The sequence below is a fragment of the Ascaphus truei genome, chromosome 9 (genome assembly GCF_040206685.1).
Source record: "Ascaphus truei isolate aAscTru1 chromosome 9, aAscTru1.hap1, whole genome shotgun sequence".
NCBI lineage: Eukaryota > Metazoa > Chordata > Amphibia > Anura > Ascaphidae > Ascaphus > Ascaphus truei.
In genome coordinates, this window is record NC_134491.1 from 18404785 (window position 1) to 18426494 (window position 21710).

The 21710-nt window shown below is 41.7% G+C and overlaps 2 protein-coding genes across 2 annotated transcripts in view; one reads left to right on the forward strand and one right to left on the reverse strand.

The window, feature by feature from the left end:
* Nucleotides 1-4164: 4164 nt before the first annotated feature.
* The window catches only part of VTI1B (vesicle transport through interaction with t-SNAREs 1B), a 36995-nt gene continuing 19449 nt past the window's right edge, over nucleotides 4165-21710 (reverse strand). The window contains exon 5 of the mRNA XM_075613516.1: nucleotides 4165-4831. Coding sequence (XP_075469631.1) covers nucleotides 4796-4831 — 36 coding nt within the window. The 3' untranslated portion in view covers nucleotides 4165-4795. The remainder of the gene's footprint in view (nucleotides 4832-21710) is intronic.
* ARG2 (arginase 2) lies at nucleotides 5304-21667 on the forward strand. Its single transcript, XM_075613514.1, has 8 exons — nucleotides 5304-5615; nucleotides 6560-6632; nucleotides 14696-14873; nucleotides 16789-16948; nucleotides 18094-18188; nucleotides 19090-19194; nucleotides 20042-20178; nucleotides 20361-21667. The coding sequence occupies exons 1-8, from the start codon at nucleotides 5499-5501 to the stop codon at nucleotides 20564-20566; spliced, it is 1071 nt and encodes a 356-aa protein (XP_075469629.1). The 5' UTR covers nucleotides 5304-5498; the 3' UTR covers nucleotides 20567-21667.

A 21710-nucleotide genomic window follows, 5' to 3' on the forward strand; every position in this document is an offset into this window, starting at 1 on the left:
CGTGATTTTGGAGCATTGTGAGTGAACACAGGACATTGGGGACACTAGCCAGCAATATCCAGCTGTCTGGCAGTGATCTGTATCGTTGTGCCTGCTCGGTACATATTTTCGCATCAGTTGGTGAGGGACGAAGACTAACACAGTGACCGGGAGATTTGGAGACGTAATCTCGCGAGGAGACGTGACGTCACCACGCCGCCGCGTGCATGCGAACAGCCACGGAGGACGGGAGCAGTGAGTGAAGCGGGGTGGTCCGCAGACCAACAAGACGGACAACAACGAAGGGGAAAAACGCCACACCATACCCCTGAAGTAGCGTGAGTACTACTAGCACATTAGGTGCAGTCACAGAGACACACGGCCCTTAACTACGGGTTTGCAACATTTATAAGAGTACCCCGCCCTCAGAGGCTCTGGACATTACAGAGAGTGCATAAATAAATGACTCCATACCCCTGGAAGTTTGGCAATAACATCGCATGTGGTTATAAGGACATTATGCAAGGAGTTAACTGGAACTGTGTATAAGTCCACGGATACCTACCCTTGATGAGTGTGAGAAGCTCTAAATTCTCAAATGCTTTTACCCAAACTCACAAAGTGTGAGTATTTTACTTTATTGTCTTTTTTATTAATTTTACAATAAACTGTGTTACACTATGTATGTGTCCCACTTCTCTTCTTATATGTGACACTGCACACGAGGATACGGTTCCTGTAGATGACCTGTTGCTGGCTGTCCTGGATCATCATTCATCGTTCCTGATCCCAGAGTGGATACAAGGCCTGATTTTATTCTACCTGTTGTAAGTGCATATCTTACCATCCAATAGACCAATTGTTTGAACGTATTACCCTATGTTTGTCTCTTTCTTGTTTTTACTTGCGCCTAGGTCATTCTTGTTTGGATATATATATATATATATATATATATATATATATATATATATATATAAAAACATATATATATCAGACTGGATGCAATATAAAATCACAGTTTATGATGAAATTACAAACTTCAATTCTTACAAGATGATTGATCAACAATAAAAGACTGTGCACTTATCATAAAGAGGACTTCTACATGGATGATACGCGAACACAGATAATACAGGACATGATCCAGCAGAGGACAAGTGAGAAGAAACCACCAATGATATACCAAGCGTTCTTCCAGAAGAAGTGGCAAAAGCAATAAAATCCATGAAGAATGGGAAGGCTCCCGGGGAAGATGGAATTACAACTGAAATTTTGAAAGAAGCTGCAAAGGAAGTAGAAAAAATCCTTGCAAAAACGCTTTACATCCTGCTTGAAGAACAGGAAAGAATAATGCCCTAGTTATCCTCATCCACAAGAAATGAGACAAAAAAGACCTCAAGAACTATAGACCAATCAGTCTACCGCCAATCACTTATAAGATTTTTTACAAATATACTCACTAATCGGATGCAACAGACCCTGGATTTTGCCCGGCCTAGAGAACAAGTGGGATGTCGCAGTGGGTACAACACAATGGACCACATTAAAATCGTACAAGAAGTGATTTCCCAAAGTAATTAATTTGATTTATCACTCAGTTTAGGATTCGTAGATTACGAAAAAAATCATTTGATTCTTTGTTCCCCGCCTGGTTTTCCTCCTCTTTTTTTGGATTTGGACCGGGTACCTCCTCCTAAAAAAGAAGCAGATGCTGCAGAGCTGGTGTCAGTTCTAGAATTACGTTAAGTATCAGTATCTGAGGAATCCACATCAGTTGATATAATTCCTGTTGAAGAGGTAGGGAATTCTCTCTGTCATTATTTCATGACTTGTCCTCTGTGTTCTATTGATAACTTTAAGTTTTCATGCATAGAGGCTGTCTCTGACCCGAGCAGCAGTAAGTGATATAGAGAAGCGCAAAACTAAAACAAAATAAGCTTCTCTGTGCAGCTTTAAATAAACGATATCTAGAATATCGTGTAAAAGTGTTAGTGGAAAAATATAAAGCGTAATAGAGTGCTGGCACACAATGAATTTATACTAAGATTGACCCAGTTATGGGATTAGTAGACATTATTTGCTTCCCTTATATGCAATATTTTTACCCACTGGTTTCCTTTCATAATCTGGCAATTTAACCTCTATGTGCTTTTAACACTTGTCTCTTTTTGTGATTTTTTATTATTATTATGGTTCAGTTAGCTAATTTTTTATAGGATAATATGTTCATTTAATACTATATTACATTCATTTATGTTATATAAATTAGGATTTTAATATTATTTGTTTAAAACTGTTTGTAATAAAAATGGTATATTAATGAGTTCATCTAATCCCCTGTGAACATATGCATTTTCTATGCCTGTCATTGTAAAAATCACTTGAGATCCAATTAGAGGTCAGTGGGACAACACCCCTAGCTCACTCTCTGATTGGACAGTTTTCAATTAGTGTGCACATATATATCAGCTAAGGGCAGATTAGAATCATCCACAACCCCTGAAGAAGCCAAACTGGAAAGTAGGCAAAATGCGTAGGTTTTTGGCCCTCTGAAGACTCCATAGCTGGTGAGGAAGAGTCCAGTCCCTTGTGAGCCACCGTACCCTGCTGCGCACGCAGACACGGAAGTGCTGACGGTCGCCATTGAACAACGTAGATCGCAGTATTCTGGTGGCAAACGGGGATTTACACCGTGACTCTTTCAGTTCCAGAGGCAGTCCCAGAGTGGCGAGAGTGTGCCCTTAAAGCACTCATTGTGATTTACTTTTCGGGAGAATGTGAGTGTGTCCATCCCCCTTGAATCTAATCATTTGTGCATTAAAACTGTATTATGCTATGTACTCCTCTTTGTTTTTTAAGAGAGAGTCACGCGTGATCAGATCATCTTTATGCAGACATATGTGAGTGATTTGTACACTTAACCACTTTCACACCACTTTCAATGGGTCAATCTTAGTATAAGTTCATTGTGTGCCAGCACTCTACTGCGCTTTATATTTTTCCACTAACACTCTGACCCGAGCAGGCCCCAATATTCTTTATATAGAGCCAATAAAGAATATCACTTGTGAGCACATTCACATGTCTCTGACAGGTCTGCAACCCCTGCCTTTCAACCATTATCACCTACAGTGCTCCCACTGCAGCAATGGATTCTGGGAAATGACATGCAAATAAGCACACGTGTCACCTTTTGCCTGAAATCCATTTTTACATAATGGTGAAAGGCAGTGTTGCAGACCTGTCTGAGACATGTGAATGTGCTCACAAGTGATATTCTTTATTGGCTCTATGCTAACGGTGACATGGAGGTTTTTTGTCGCCTTTATCACCCACCATAACTGCAATTGTGCATATATATAGTGTGTGTGCGCATGCACATACGTACGTACGTATGTACGTACGTGTACACACACCTATATGATATATATATATATCTCTATATATATAGCAAATAGAAATATTACTGTGTGCTCATTTGCATGTCTTGGACAGGTCTGCAACCCTGCCTTTCACCATTATCACCCAGCATACAGTGCTTCCAATGCAGCAAGGGATTCTGGGAAATAACATGCAAAAGAGCACACAGTGCCACCTTTTGCTTCAACACCATATCACATGGTCCCCTATAAGCTCATGCTTGCTGTACAGCTTTTGAGCACAGCCTAGGTGTGTGTGTGTGTGTGTGTGTGTGTGTGTGTGTGTGTGTGTGTGTGTGTGTGTGTGTGTGTATATATATATATATATATATATATATCGTGGCGAGCTCCTATTGGCCCAAGCAGCACACGTCTGGTACTAGGTGGCGAGTAGATTTTTTGGTGATTTGTCGATCACTGTATATATATATATAGCCACGGGAGCTCCAGGCTACATATATATATATATATATATATATATATATATATATATATATATATAATGTGTAGTGGTATCAGTAGCATGTTAGCCAAGCTTTAATAATAAAAAATGAATAGACGATACCATTCTGTGGCTAACAAAATGCCTTTATTTGTGCTAGCTTTCGAGATACACTGATCTCTTCTTCCAGCGAAGAAATCAGTGTATCTCGAAAGCTTGCACAAATAAAAGCATTTCGTTAGCCACAGAATGGTGTCATCTATAAAATGGAAATAGCCGTGTTAGTCCAGTTGCCATAGTGCAGAATAAATGAGTTATTCAGTATTAGGTGATACCTTTTTTATTTGGACTAACAATTTATGTCATTGGACAAGCTTTCCCGAGTTTTCCTCTATTCCTCAGGTCAGCAATACTGACATACAAAGGAATCTGTGACTTACAGGGATTGGAAGAAAAAAAAGGAAGAATGTAGAACAGGGAGATGTATATGAGGTGGGTTGGGGAAGGCACTGGAAGGGTGTTAAAACAGAGATAAGGAAGGTGAGAATTGGGGATGGGGGCTGTACGTCCACAGCAGCACAGAGGGGGATGGGGATGCTGGAGGGGGTGGGGGAGAAGGTATAGGATGGCACAATGGCAAGGAGGACCATTACAACAAATTATGATAGTGTGTGAGAAACCCCATGTCTGCATTAAGTCCACTTGTTTTGGTGTCATAGAGTCATATCATTCTGAGCTCAAATGTTTTCCGTTCTTGGGTGCGTTTGAACATTCCATTGAGGATTTTGATTTTTAAATCATTTATGGAATGATCTGGTAGTGAGAAATGATGTCCCACTGGTGAGCAGTATCTTCCTTCTTCGTGGGGTAGTATACAGTGTATGTGCATATTCATTCTTTAATTTTTTTGGCTGGTTGCCCCAATATAGCATCTTTGTAGCATCTTTGGTTCCATTTATTGCATTGAATCATATAAACCAGTATTGCTGACCTGAGGACGAGAGGAAAATAAAATAGGTATATAAATAAAAAAGGTATATAAATAAAAAAGGTATATGTATGTGTGTATAATATATATATATATATATATATATATATATATATATATATATATACAGTATATATATATATATAATGTATATATATACACACACACAGTGTATATATATATACACACACACACACACACACACACACACACACACACACACACACACAGTGTGTGTATCTATCTATCTATCTATCTATCTATCTACACCATATCTGACCCCACTTCACCTCTGCTGCATCAACGCTCACACCACGTGACCCCGAAGCAGCACGCTCTCGGCCAGGGAGTGAGGTGGGCAGTGTCCACCACGTGACCACACACCTCCGCCCGGCCGAATCCCGATTGGCCGCCGCGGGGCGTCTCCCGTGACGTCAGAGAGAAAAAGGGGCGGAGGAACCCGGCTCCAGGCAGACAAAAGCGCGAGACTGCAGCAGCGAGGGGAGAGCAAAGCGCTGCGAGCCGGCAACACAAAGAGCGCCCCGACCACCCCCCGCCACTATCCCACCGCACCTAGTACCCCCCGCCACCATCCCACCGCACCTAGACCAACCAACCCCGCGCCGCGCGCATTCCTGTCCTTCTGCGCCCGGTCAGTCATTAGCTGGTTATGTCCATCAAGAGTAATTTCTTGCGCCTGCTTAAGCAGCAGGTCAGTGCCGCCCACCTGCAGAAGAAATGCAGCCACTCGGTGGCGGTGATCGGGGCTCCGTTCTCCAAGGGCCAGGTAAGCGCTAATCCATCATCATCATCATCATCACATGTATAATAAGGGGCATGCAGGGTGTGGGGGGGGGGGGGAGTGGGAACCCAGCATCTGCTGTGTCTGCGCATTTCAAATCATCCCATATATATATATCTATCTCTCTCTCTCTCTCTCTCCCCCAATAATATCATGTAATTGGAATCCCATCTGGAAGTGTGTATATTATTATTATATATATTTTTTTCCCCTCCTAATGTGTGGGGAAATCCTATCCCTGTAAATAATTAAATTATTTCTCTCTGATAGTTGTCCCTAGAAACTTCCATGACTGTAATGATAATTCTGGGGGCTTTATCTTGCATTTTAAAAGGGGGGTGGGGGGGGGGGGGGGGAAACCGGTTAAAACCAGCAAAGACCCCCCCCCCCCTAATGAGCACTTCCCTCCTTTGATCTCCATTGTCTGTTTCAAAATACACTGATTTACATGTTGATACTGAAGTGCCATCTAAAAAGTAGTGGCACAGTTTCATTACAGCAAAGCTAAACACTTGACACAATTGTTATTTTCACAAAGTATATTCCTAAAATATACTGTGAATAAATACCTCTTCTGGGCACTTTCACATGCCTGCAACCCTGCCTTTCCCCATTATCACTTAGCATACAATGCTTCCACTGCAGCTACATTCTGGGTAATGACATGCAGCCTTTGTGTCTACAGTGTGTGCTGCGGTTAGGCAAGCTCTATTAACCCACCCCCCCCCCCCCCCCCTCCAAAAAAAAATACTGTACTTCTGGTATATTTATTTATCTATATTTTAAAATGGATAAGAGCAGAGTTCATTGTTTTTTGTTAAAGGTCTGCAAATAAAAAAATAGTCGGTTATTTTCATTACCCCCACCCCCCCTCATTACACTGCAGATTGTCTGTGTCATCCTGCTAACAAACGTCTTTAATTCCCCAGAAAAGGAGAGGTGTCGAGCACGGGCCGGCGGCCATCAGAAGCGCGGGTCTCCTTGAGAGGCTGTCTGGCTTAGGTAAGAGGAACTGGTTTGATCCCAGCGGTACATAAACAATTGTGTAACGCTGACCCAGAATATTCTCTCTGCCTGCTGATGTAGAACTGGATTTCCTATTCCTTTGCTAGCGGCGCCCATATGAAATATGTGAGCCCCATTTATGCGTCCACTTTTTTTTTTTTTTTCTGGTCTTTGACAATTAAAGGGTTGAACTTTTTTAGCATTATGATGAGACGTGTTTAATAATTTTTAAAGACCGCGCTTCTTGCTCTAAAAATAGTCGTTTGCAAGTCATGTCAAACTTTAGCGTACGTTTTGTATAATCTATTTGAGCCGCAAATTGGGTTATCCCCAGAAAATACAAGTGTGGGGAGTTGCATGTTTTGTAAATAATAATAATACGTATGGGTGCTCTGAATGTAAAAATAAAGTATTGATGCTCCCAAGTACTGCCACACTTCTACTACTGTGTATGTGTTTGAAATGGAATGTTGCTTATTGTGTGGGACAATGCCCTTACACCCACGTCACTAGCTATCCCATATAACGTTATGTTTATCAAGCCTGACACACTATGATTCATCGGGGTTATGAGTCAGAATGAATAATCATTCAGGTAATTTACTGGCAGTTTCACAAACGTAGTTTGATGCTCCTGTAAACGTGCATGTTTCCATGTTGTCTACTTGTAACCTTGGTAGCATCATGTAATACATACGCTTTTCAGACCCCAAGTTGTACCACTACGGTCTTATTTTAACACGGAGTATTGCTACCTCTTTACAAACCTTCCATTCCACTTGTGGATACCGCTCCCACCGTTCTATTTTTACAGCATAGATGTTGCTAAAATCTTACTACAGTACAGATTAGCATAGATTATATCTATATATCTATCTGTCCAAAATACTGTACCTGTTTTGTGTTTTTTTTGGTCTTTTTTTAACCACAGATCTACAACACAGATTTAAAATTTAGGTCGCGTGTTGGGGTTTCCAACCACACCAATGTCACCTAGACACATGTCTGTTCTGCTGCTGTTACTCATTTCTCAATGCATTGTGGGATTTGTAGTTTTCTGTGTGGTTTTTTTTTTTTTTTTGTTCTTTTGAGAGAATTGTGAAACCCAGAGAGGGTCACAGTCATGATCTGGGATTTTCCCAGAGCTTTAGTCTGTTCCCATAACACAAGGGGCAGTGTGGAAAAACCAGTGTTTCTACGAACAGTATTGAGATTCCCATCTCATATGGATGAGTTAAGTGTCGTCTGAATTTTCAGAAGGGACTTGAACTGTAGACCTCCATGAACCCCAATAGGTCCTTTAAAACTATTGCTCTTGTGATTGAGGCAGATGATGTGTAAAGGTTACAAGATCTGTACCAGTTGTCCATGCACCACCTCGCAGGGACAGTGCTTCATTGGTGCAGAGAGCTTCGTCACTGGCTCTCGTTGAGTGAGGTCTCTCGGAAGCAGCATTTGAGGAACTCCTTTACTAATGTGGATGCAGAAGGAGCAGTAACTGATGGCTCGGCGGGCTGCCCTTCATTTAAAGTTTTTTGATCAATTCTTGGTGATTTTTGGCATTACTAGTCTCTACAATAAAGTGTCTGATAAAAAGAATCACTTAATTTTTATAAAGCTTATTTTTGTCCAGAACCATCACGTGGTGTGTGTGGTGTGTGTGTGTGTGTGTTTTTAAAGGAACACTGTTGAACATAGTCTTTATTTATTATATATTTTTTTTTTTTAAACTGGCCCATAATGTCATCTAAAGTGTGCAGATGTGATGTGCATCAAAATGTTTGTATGTATCGTGAAAGACTGTAATTGGGAAATTCAGAAATCCTGTTGGCAAAGTATGACTCCTATTATGTAGACTGTCGGCATCATAATCTTGCCAGGGATGTGTCTCACTGTCCATTTTAATATTGTAATCTGCAGGAAGGTGACAGGTGACCAGTGCAATGGCTCAACTTTCACCCGCCTTAGTTTTTCAGTACTGGACACTTTGTAGAAATCAAAGTAATGTTTTACATACAGTGTATGATAGCACAGTGCGACCTTGCCACCCCCTCCTGAACTCCCGCATAGCCGGCCAAAAAACCCCCCAACCGTTTGTAAATAATTCACAATACTAACTAATCTGACCACGCTAATGGTAATTGGTTACTGGTGGGTTTTTTTTCCTATGGCAAATGACACTTTGGGGCCTCGGACTGGTAGAGTATTCTTTCTTTGCCCTTTATCATAGAGGAGAGGGGGCTCTGCCTGTGCAAACTCTTGTTGAACACACTTGATAGCCGGAGGAAATCGAACCCCTCCTAAGTCTTGGCTCGCCGTGTAACTTTACACCTGATCTGAAAAAAAATACTTCTAGGTGCCTGAATGTGCTACGAAAGCCATCAATCACCCTGATGCAACCCAATGGCACACGTACCCTTAGGTCCTAGAAGGTATTGATAGCCTTAAGCGGTTAACGTGGGTGGGTTTCCCCCCGCCCCCCCTGAATCTGGACAGCTCCAGTTTATTGGAGTCTATACTTGCCCTGGTGGTTAAATGATCTGCAGTGACTTGCATAATTCTGTTTAACATAACCTGCTCTCAGCCGCTGGGGGTTGTGTAGTAGACGTGCGATATCTCCTGTACATTAAACTTGCAGCGGACAGGGGTGCGGGTTTGTTTTTGTTTTGAAACCTATTTTCAATAGGGACTATTTTTAATTAACCCGAAACATCTTCATTCTTCAAAACACACCTGACATTACAAATCTAACGTTAAGTGTGAAACTTGAAACGTAGAATTAATCTGGGAGAACACTGATCCTATACATCTATTGGATAGATGTTTATGGTGGTTTTCTTCATTTAATCTGTTTTTTATTTTTTATTATATTTAGTTTATAAAGTATGTTATTTGTTCAGGAGAATCCATACTATACAGAATTCTTTGCTATTTTAGGCACCCAAATCGAATCCTATTTTGGGGTAGGATGCCTAACAGTAGCCGGAAGGCAGGGATAGAAAAAAATGGTTGCGTTCTTGGGCAACATGTTCCATCAAGGTGGTGGCTATGGCTCCTATTTTTTCTGCACAATCAATCTGTTGTTTATTCACCAATGAATACCAGTCTATGGGTATAGGTATTCACGTTCCTGCCATTTGAGCTGGCTGTATGAAGCTGATGGGGCAGAGAAGTTATTACATATTTATACAATTAATGAGGAGATGAAAATAAGAACGTGGCATATCTAGAACATCTACTTTGACCGTGTCTGTTAAGCTTGTGACCTGTTCTACCTTCTAAATACCACGGTAATGATACACTAACATACGAGACTGCATCAGAACCGACGTTTTGATATATACACACCCTGAACACTAGGTAGATGTATTCAATAAGTTAGAAGTGTTGTTGTGCTGATTATGTCATGTCTGTATAAGTAGTTTCAGCTGGGTGTTGGATATGATGCCTTGGTACTATATTAATTTACCCATAATCCAGAGGCATAACTTCTACAAAATGTTAATTAAAAAATCTTCGATGATTCTCAACACACACATGTAAAAGGTACCGTTAAAGAGCTATTTATTTCTTGTATATATTTAGCGGAGTTCTAAACATTTCATAGCAAATTCACATTGGAGACCATATTTAAGAAGCACCCAAAATAAATGTGTATTTTTTTTTTTTTTGTTTAATTCAAACTCTTTGCGTGGGGATGTGAATTTTAAATTATTGGCTTTAAAAAGAAGTTGCATGGGATTGACAGTATTTAGCTCAAAGGTCAATATAGTGACATGATGCAGCTTATTGAAGATAATGTAAATATATATGGTACAGGTGATTTTATATATTTCCTGATCCAATTCATGTCAGAAAACGACAACAGGCTCCTAAGCTAGTTGATTTGAATGGCACATCTGCTTTTCTGTACTAATTGACGTGTAAAAGCTATAGAGTACTTTTCCACTTTTTTTTTTTATAGAGGGGATTTTAAACATGCTGTCCCAGAACGCGCTTGCCTGGGTACACGAAAGGCATTCTCAAGATTGCAACGTGATCACATTACCCATGCTTGGGACGCCAAGATGTCTATTTCAAATGTGCAAGTCACCCAGGGAAGCAGAAGCACTCTGTCGCAGACCTGGCTACCGGATGAGATAAACAGGCCCCTGGGAAGGGACTCGCCTTAATCCAACCAGTTCCAAAGGGACATTCTGCACATGGCGTGGCACCATGATTTTAAAGTGCTCATTAATGTGGAAAGATCCCAGTGCTAGTCACTAATTAATAGTTGCATCTATTTATTCTACTTTTACACACCATAAATAATGAACTCTAGGATCTGCTGGTCAGATTGTACATGGTATCAACGTTGTATAAATTGATACCGTGCAGCCCTCCCTAATGGCTTTGTAGATTGAGAATGCCTTTCAACCTCCTTATCTTGGCAGGATTTCTGTGCCATTAATAGCTTAATATTCTTAACCCCTTCACCGCCGGAGAGTCCAGCTCTGCATTGCCAAAGCGTCCAAGATAATCCAAAACAGGATTCTCTGGGGGTTTTTTTTTTTTTTTTTTCCCTTTGCAGTAAATTTGTATACATTGCATTTTGATTCCTTTTTGTACCATATATATTCTTTGAGTGCCATGTATTGGATGTCATGTAAGCATTTGAGTAGGGTGCTACTTGTCCTATTTAGGAGCGCTGGGTCTGACATGTATAACACTGCATCCAATATTACTACTTTTTTTTTTTTTTTTTTTTTTCAGTTTCTGAAACCCTTTTTGAATACTGAGTGCACAATATTTTCCTGACACCATTTGGGAAATAAAAATGGCCGCCATAACATCCTACCAGTGATTGTGGGGCTGTTGCTCTGCAATGACTTAATAGGGACCCTAGTTTGCCAGCCACTGTAAATTTCCCAAGAAGCAGCATCTTGGGCCCAGATGCACTAAGCTAAGTTAGGCCACTTTTATGTGACGTGAACCTAAGTGTGAATAGTAATGCTTATCCACTAAAGCAGGGGAGGCCAACTCCAGTCTTCCAGGGCCACCAACAGGTCAGGTTTTTAGGATATCCCTGCTTCAGCACAGGGCCGGCTTGATGGCGGTGCCATCCCACCGAGCCCGCGGTAAGAGGGCCCTAGGCTCTTTCTCCACATCAATGAAACTGGGGGGTGGGGAGTAACCGTCTCTTGCCTTGTCAGGCGGCATCTCCTGTAGGGTACCGTTATGGCACAGCGACGTCAAATGCGTTGCCATGCCGCTGTGTCATCTGGGGAGATGCTGCGCCGGGCAAGGTAAGAGGCCCTGCGATAATCCCGGCGGGCACTGGAGCCACCTGTGCTGAAGCAGGAATATCCTGAACCTGACCTGTTGGTGGGTCTTGAGGACTGGACCCAGTTCCACTTTTAAATAGCGTAGCGTTAATTTTGACGGTTGGTGATTATGATATTTAAAAGGCATTTACCCCAACATCAAATATCCACTATGGTCTGGTAAGGTGAACGCAGGAACGTTACGCACGTCATACCTAAACTTGGCAGCAGTGCTGTGCCCATTAACTTGTGTCCCTCCCAAAATACTTATCTATACAATACATGGAGCGATGCTAGCGGTGAACACACCTGTGTCCTCTCAACTATTATCTCTCTGGCCCTCAGGCATCAACAATTAAATCATCCGTTCTTTAGTACAAGGACTCTGTCTGCAGAACTCTATGTACAGTAATGTGTATACTGGTGACGTATGAAAAGTGTATATTCTTTAAACTGACATTCCAGTCGGGACATAGACACGTTTGCTATATTACATGTCTGGGGGATTTAAATGGAACTCTCCCCAGAGCAGTCTAACGGTTACCATGGAAACATCCCTTTAAAAAGAGCAAGGATACTAACATTGAGCAGGATTCTGGGGGAGGATTATTTGCTGCTCCTAGGAAACGTGGAGACTTTTTTTTTAGGTTACAAAAGCCATGTACAGGCATACCCCGGTTTAAGGACACTCACTTTAAGTACACTCGCGAGTAAGTACATCTCGCTCAATAGGCAAACGGCAGTTCACGCATGCGCCTGTCAGCACGTCCTGAACAGCAATACCGGCTCCCTACCTGTACTGAAGCTGTGCGCAAGCGGGGAGACTATAGAGCCTGTTACAAATGTGTTATTTACATCAGGTATGCGCGTATATGACGATTGCAGTACAGTACATGCATCGATAAGTGGGGGAAAAAGGTAGTGCTTCACTTTAAGTACATTTTCGCTTTACATACATGCTCCGGTCCCATTGGTACGTTAATGCGGGGTATGCCTGTACACCTTAAGAGCATCTACAAAGAAGGCTCATATTGGTCCACTTTAAAATTATAACAAGGGGTTCGTGCTAGCACAACTGGGTGATGCTGGCTGTCACTTATAGCTTACACACACCTAACCTGCACATTAACACTGATCGGAGTACTATTCCCCTGTCCACTTGCCCTGAATCCATCTCCACACACCATACCTAAAAGTTTATCGCATGTGTGCTGCTGATGCTGTTGCCAAGGTTACATTGAAATAAACATGTTTTCAAGAACCTGATCAAATTTGTGCAATGCATCTAGTTGAAACATAATACTTGTTGACTCTTAAGCTTTAGTGTATTCCTAGCCTGTTTTTTCCACTTGCTAGGAATTTTGAGCAGCCTCAAAACACGTTTACACTCTGCTGTCCCCTCTGTTATGATCCTAAAATAGTATTGCTGTTAACAGGCAGAACACTTGCCCTATATTAGGGTATCGTCTAATTTCTTGTTTACTGTGCAGTCCCGGCACACACCTTTTTTGTATGATGATATTCAGCAAATTTCTGATTTTAAAATGACTCCATTATCAGTCTTGTGCATTTATGGTACACATCCAAATACAGGGGGGTGTGTTTTTTTTTTTTTTTTTCTTCTTTTCTTGCCCTTTGAAAGCTTTTTACAATCCTACCGTCTCAGCCTAAACTTTATTGAATCTTCAGTGGAAGAAAGTTCCTCTGAAAATCCCTGCTGGCCAGTGATCGAATTACATGGTCGATGGAATAAAGCTTCATCTGATTCCAGTCTATCACTGGGGCAGGGATAGCCAATTTAAAAAGGGAGGATTAAGGAAGCGGGGCATTCTGGGAAATGGCAACCACAGTCTCCCTGATGCAATGGTAAGGTCGCGCTTATAGTCCTGGATATGGCGACGTGCTGTTGTAGCAGCGTTTTTTTATTTATAGTGTTGGACAAGAGACGGGGCGTGGCCGCTGACATCACGTGGCGGTCACCGGAATTTAATTTTTTTTTTTTTATTGACTTCATAGACTTTGGCCGCGCACGCTATTGATTAAATAGACTTGTTTTCCCGCGAAGTTGCCGTAGCCAGGACTATAAGCCCAGCCTAATCCATACCACTAATTGTGTACTGATTTAGGTTGTGCTTCTAACCGCTCTTTCATTTAGAAAATGATCTAAGGCCGATTTTTAAAATAAATAAAACACTTTTCTAATCGCTGCAAAAAGATTATTGAAAAGCTAATGCCACAAACACTGCTTTATGTGAATTGTTACTAGCTTTTTGCTTTCTACGAATACAAGAACTACCCGGTATATTGTGAGTACATATACAGTGGGCATCAAACGCCCACGTCTCATATACCTGTATGGGGAAGGAAACTTGTTTTCAAACTGATTTATGGGGGACTCAACCTCCCTCTCCCAGTGATGCATCCAGATATTTTCACCTCCTATCCTGTTAATAAAATGGTATTACTGCTTAATTGAGATGATTTCAGTGTGTACCTGCACACCCCTGACCGTACACTAAGGGCTGTAATAGAATTATGTAGACACAAGCTTGGAATCTACACTTGGAGACTGAGACATAGTGACCTAGAGGAACTTGCTCAATGTCACAAGGAGAGTTGACGTTGGGTTTTGAACTGGGTTCATCCCTTGCGTGTTACCACAAAGCTACGACTTCTATTTGTAAACGTATGGAGTGGTCAGATTTTAGTCTGCGTATAACTGTAAAATGGTCAACCTACTGCTTCTTTGTTTTGTAGGCTGTAGCGTATACGACATTGGAGATCTGAACTTTTCCCAAGTTCCTAATGACGAACTCTACAACAACACTGTTAAATACCCTCGTACGGTTGGACTTGCGTGTCAGGTTTTGGCTAATGCAGTTAGCAGAGCAGTGGGAGCTGGACACACCTGTATTACTCTGGGTGGAGACCACAGGTGAGTCTCGCCAAGATCTGTCTTTCACTAATCTCATGGCAGCTCTCCATAATGTATCATAAGTAAAAGGTGCAATCTCGTGTAACTCCGCAAAATAACTAATTTATCACTAACATGATCCAACCATGCTCACCGCAAATATCTGTCTGCTTTCATTTCTGTGGAAATGAATTGCGTTTCTTGGTGACCTCTACCTACCCTTTTCTCTACCTACCCTTCTCTCTACCGACCCTTCCATATTTTTAAATAATTTATATGTCATACTTGGGTAAAAAAATGCACTAGTCACCCAGATGTAATTCCTCATGTCACTGCCATTAGTACACTTTGGTCATAAGGGGGATTACCCCTTTGCGATAATGAACATCCAATATGTCAGTACCTCTTATAACTTTATGGCTCATCAGATATTTGTATTTTAAGGAGCAGGTCAAATACAAAACAGTAAACTACAAGTAGTAGTGTTTAAGCCCCCCCCGCAAAGAAACTTTACCATGTGGCAAAAGTGGGCAATTTTTTTAAAATCAAAGTTTCATAAAATGGCAGACGCTCAAGGTAACTGTATAAAGTTAAGTGAGCAATAACCTTATTACAGAGTAGCATAAACCGTGAATCCATCATTTTGTGTGTACTCGCTCACTCACTTATTTTTAATTCACATTTATGCTTAGAAGTTATTGTGTTTCTAATTTTGGGAACTATTGAAACGATACAGCATTGTAGAATAGAACAAATAAATAAGTCTGATCTATGCTCTGATTTTGTAAAGAGAATTGATTCTGTATCTTCCCTAAAACATTTGTGGTAGACAATGCATCAGACACTAAAAATATACACCACAGAAGTGTGGCTTCCTTTCACCCCCCTTATATAGTGCTGACACTGTATACAGTGCTGGATGTAGAATTTAATTTATTTCTTTTCACCACAATGATGCCCTGTGCTGTAGAGCAGGGGTACGCAAACTTCTTCAGCTGCGGCCCCCTTGGCTGGGGCTGCAGCGTTCGCGCCACCCCTCTCCCCCTCCCCCCCCCACCCCCCTCTCCCAATGACATCGAGGAGACCCAGCTGGCAGCAGGTGAGTTGGAGGCCTCACGCCTCCCCCGGCATTTAATTTAAATGTCGTGGGGAAGAGTGTGGGGCCTCTGTAACCGCCCAATCGCCACCCCCCTACAAAGTCTCCCGCCCCCCAGTTTGCGCACCGCTGCTGTAGAGCATACAACCTAATTTTGTGTAAAGGGGTCACATGGAAATAAAAACTTGGCCAAGGTCACAAAGCTGACGTGGGGGATTGAACCAGACTTGCCCACTTCAGACAATGGAAATCTCACAAAGGACCTACCCTTATTTAATCCTACCTTCTTCGGATAAGACTAACCACACACGGGCAGTCCTCGTTTTACAACGAATGGCTTATCCAACGCTATGCAATGCATACCTATGTTCATTTTTACAACGCCAAAACGGCTTATCCAACGCTCTTACGACGCTTTGCAAAGTTGTTTGTGTAGATAATATATATTATCAGTGGTCGACAAATCACCAAAAAATCTACTCGCCACCTAGTACCACTTGTGTGCTGCTTGGGCCAATAGGAGCTTGCCACGATGTTAAATCCACTCGCCCGGGGCGAGCAAATGTATAGGTTTGTCGAACACTGTATATTATAATATATAATACAGTATATGCACTATATAATTTGTGTGTTGCATATCTTATTGTCTGCGTAAAATATTTTGTGTATTTTAGCATTTAAAAATGCCTTCAGGAACGGAACTTTTCATTTAAACCGTGTTTCGCTATCCAACGCCATTTTGAGTAACGCATTGTGTCGGATAACCGAGGACTGCCTGTATTGCTTTGTTCCATGTTTTATAGTCTAACTGACACTACTTTTTGGTTTTTGCCCCTGTAGCTTGGCAGTTGGGTCCATCAATGGCCATGCCCAACAGTGCCCAGACTTGTGTGTCATTTGGGTGGACGCGCACGCAGATATCAACACCCCTCTGACGACCCCATCGGGAAACCTCCATGGTCAGCCAGTGTCATTTCTACTGCGAGAGCTCCAGGATAAGGTACAGCTGCTGAGCTGTGACATTCTTCTCTCGTAGGTTTTTTTTTTTTTTCCGCTCCGTGTCATGTTTCAGCGAGCCAGGAGGCTTGGCAGGGGCAGGTATAGCACACGCAGAACTGATTGGATATCTGGCTCTTGTATCATGCTATGCTGTTGCAACGCAAAGTGTTTCTTGCCTGTTCTCTTGGCAAACAGCCCAGCTATTCTTGCATTCCATTTTAAGAAATGGTCCTTATTGAAAACTGCTATTTTCCCCAACCTGTTGAAGTGACTTCTTTAGCATGTCGCAATATACAGGTTCTGTTGTGAAATACATTAACCGTAACTGAAACCAGTCAACTGTATATCCCTTGAATATAACTACGTCGGCCTGTTGCTAAACCGCTGTTCCCGGGAGACCTCCGTTATAGTATTGCAACATTTTCTATTTGCTTCCCTTGTAACTTGTGGGAGAAACACTATTTCCTGTAAAAATTTGCCAGGGAGAGAATACTTCTGAATTCCCATCTTTAAGAAGTTAGTGGAGCTGAATATATCTATATCCACATACATCGCAGACAGTGATTTGCTGGGTAATGGTCCTCCGTGAGTTTGGAGCGTTACTTACTACTTCAGACCCCAGACTGCTTTTTTCACTCGCCCACCTTCACTTCCACCTTTTATTTGAACAATGGGGTCTTCCAAAGTACTCCCTTAATCTGTTGCAAGAACATAAATATTATGTAGATGTCACAAAAACGAGGTCTGAAAAGTGTATTTTCCCCTCCACAACCACCATGAAAATAAATCAAATTGACTGGTACAATAACCTTTTTATTTTTTATTTTTATTAAAAAAAAAAAAATCCAGCCATAGGGCTTATTTATTAAATGCGGTAGTAATAACCAGACTGGCAATAATGGCTTTCAAACTTGGGCCTGGGTGTATTGAAGGTATGCTTTTGTCCTAATGTACTATTCTGGGACAGAGGAAGGCCATTTTATTGTCAGGATTAGAGGGGGGTGGGAGAGGTGTATCGCTGGCACTAAAGGGGTTAATCGGACCCATGGCTGCGTATTGGCGTTGTCTCTTCAAACTGGTTTAACTGTCTGCTAGAGGGTTTTTAACACATTGCCACAGTGTTCAAACCATTGCCCTCCCTTCCAGGTGCCTCTGATCCCTGGGTTCTCCTGGACCAAACCCTGCATCTCGAGCGCTGATATTGTGTACATTGGCTTACGAGACCTTGACCCTGCTGAAATGTAAGTAGAAACGGTATTTTATCTGCGCTTCTCATGACAAGCCATTTAGGTCAGGGGTGGCCATCGCCAGTCCTCAAGGGCCACCAACAGGACAGGTTTTAAGAATATCTCTTTGAGCCACCTGTGCTGAAGCTAGGATATTGTGAAAACCTGTCCTGTTGGTGGACCTTGAGGACTGAAGTTAGCCACTCATTATGGTGTGTGGCTTTTTGGTATCAAATTAAGAGATATTTAAAATGGTGGTTTAATTATTTGGATGTGTAGAATATTTTATTATTATTCCAATTTGTCAGACTTGCATTAACTGTTTGCCCTTCGTTCAGCCTTACAGTGCAAACATGGCACACTGAACTTTAAGATCCCCTAAATTTTCACTAATTATGAAACACCTGATGTAATTCTCTTAACAAGCACTCCTAAAATGTTAACCCATTCAACATGTTACTGCCACCAGTTCAGCTTTGGTTGAAGTGGGGTTGCCCCTTCTGTGTATTATGGTCCATATTAACATGTTCTGCTACTCCACAAGTGCATGGGCGGGAAGATGTCCTAGTAACACCACTTACAGTACTAAACATGGCCCATAGTCCACACAACAATCTGTACAGGAACAGTGATAATTTCAAATGTAGTGAACTTAGTTTTCAAATATGTATAAACTAGTCCAGAATTTAATTAAAATACCCAAACTTGTAAAATACCCAAACTTGTAGATACTGCCATAACGGTCAAACGCACATTTCACACGGGGGGTTTTTTTTTTAAAGCCCCGAGTCGTATTCCACTTTAGAGAATTTGTGACTTGTATTTTGTACAAGATGCCCCATAACACGGGCCAAATGACGTCTCTACTATTATTGTGTATAAACCAGGACCTAACTGAAAATCTTTACTGTCGCAGCTTTATTTTGAAGAAGTACGGCATCACTTATTTTTCGATGAGACATATCGATTGCATGGGAATCCAGAAAGTTATGGAGCGGACGTTCGATCAGCTATTGGGAAGGTACGTTTTGGGACACAAATTCTGACGCGGCAAAGTGCAAGTGAAAAATACATTCATGAAATAAATAAAAATATGCAGCACGAAAACAAATAAGGACGATTTTGGTAATAACTATATCTCCATTGTTGAGCGTGAATATTTTGCCACCCCAAAAAAGTGCGTGTAATATGCCAAATGTTCATCGAGGGGACTTGAACAATTTACCCTAAGTGACTATCGGGAAACATTTTGTAAAAAAAATCTTCTCAAGCGTGTCGAAGCTGTAGCTCAGACGATGGGAAGCAGATGGTCTTTAAAAATTGAAGCTCAAATAGTGTAAAAATATCTGCTTACCATACTTTCTGAGGGTACATCCTCACTACACAGGAAGTCACCTTAGATTATTCATTGATCTCCCGATAGAGCTAGTTGCCCTTAAGGGAAATGCGAGTGTATAAAAAGGAAGCTACGCTCCAGTCCTCTTGATGCACATTTTGACATACGATAATGTAATATCTCAACAACGAAGGTCTAATTTGGGTGCCTGAGGAACAGGGAAAGGGTGATCTTGGGCAATGTAAAAAGGAGCTGACGCTAGGATTTCTACAAGGCTGATGCCGCACGTGTTTAGACGCCCTGAATACTAAATGTGCTAGCATACCACATTAAATGCAAAATAAAGTATTGCACTATATCTGCTTAATTCTAGCAAGGGTTTATTTAAATCACTGCCCTCTGTTTAGCTGCTGGTGGCAACTAGCTTACAGAAGTTTAATTATACGCCGGCAACAATATAAGACACTATTCACACCTTACCGCCCATTAAAGGTGCAAAAGTATTTCATGGCTGTTTTCATTACAATTTTAGGGGACAAAGACCAATACATCTGAGCTTTGACATTGACGCTTTCGACCCAATGTTGGCACCGGCTACTGGGACTCCGGTCATGGGAGGGTTAACATACAGGGAAGGTGTTTACATCACAGAAGAAATACACAACACCGGTAAGTCACTGCTTTATATCAAAGGTCCTCAAGACCTGACCTGTTTGTGGTCCTTGAGGACTGGAGTTGGCCACTCCTGTTCTAGTAATTGCAAAACAATTCTGGTATAGACCAGCCAGATGTGACATATAAGCATGTTTCAGCACGTTACTAATGTCTTATGCATGAATTGCCTCTGGCAGGAATGCTGTCTGCCATGGACCTCGTAGAAGTCAATCCAGTTCTTGGAGCCAACTCCGAAGAAGTCAAAGCCACAGCTAGCCTAGCAGTAGACGTCATTGCTTCATGCCTCGGCCAGACGAGAGAAGGCGCGCACGCCATCATAGATGAGCTTCCAACGCCCAGCACAACATATGAATCGGACAATGAAGAGCAAGTGAGGATTTAGAGCTGGGCAACAGGCCTCCTATTGTGCATTCCAGAACTCTGATGCAGCACCAAGGATGGATCCCAAGTTGGCTGTTTCGATATCCATGGAGAGCACGGCCTCCACTTTATTTTTATAATGGCGTTCTTGAGTGTTTTTGACCAATGACTGTCTAGTATATGAATTTTAATATTGATGAAAGCCTAAGTTGGGATATGGCTATTTGGTCTGAGGTAAAGGCAAGATTGAATTGACCCTAACCAACTTTGTATGAACACTGTATTTTTGTTTGTTAGTGATTACTTTAAAATGGGGTTTTGTTTAACAATATAGCATCCATTTTTTTTTTTTTTTTTTTTTAATGGCATGGGAACTAGAAGAGACTATTCGTACTTACTGATAGTATTTTACATGGCTGTGTTACGCTGGCCAATAGGAAGCTGCAAGGGATAACCCATCCTACACAGTGCGCTAATATGTACCTCAGGAATGGCAAGGAGTAGCAGTAGCTGAAAGTAGCATGTCACCTCACAACTGCTCCTCTAAGCCCCAGTGCTGCTGAAGTTGCCCAAAATGGATTGCTGCCCACTAGCTGTAGAGGCGGTGACACTATAGTGTTTATGGAAGATGTTTGAGGAATGTTCTGCTTTTCCTCAGGGCATTAGATAAGGTGGGATAAGTACTCCCTCAACTAGCTGCTAGGACTGATCTGTGATTTGCACACACATTTGACTCTGCATTAATTGTAAGTGAATACGCAGGCCTCACCTCTTGCTTGGGATGCCAAGCTCGTGATTTGCTTAACGACTATTGGGGCAAGTGAAAGTCATGACCTTGCCACATGTGCATGCCCGATATGAGAGCATGGACTTGACCTGTCTTGCGCCGAGAGCTGGATCTGTCTGCGCATTCTGTGCCCATATGCCACCCCTACTGTGTGGCTTTTATACCACTCCATGACTGGCACTACTACATTAACGCTCAAGGCATTAAACAAGGCATTATTAGTGGTTACAAATGCTTATTCTACACTAGATCTCAGTTTAGAAGTACTGAGTTATCAAGGTTTATTTTATAGCTTTGGTTTTATTCAATACAGTGTAATAAATATTTTTAATCCATTGTCTTACTTTGCGCTGTTTTATTTAAGGGAAGATTTGCATGC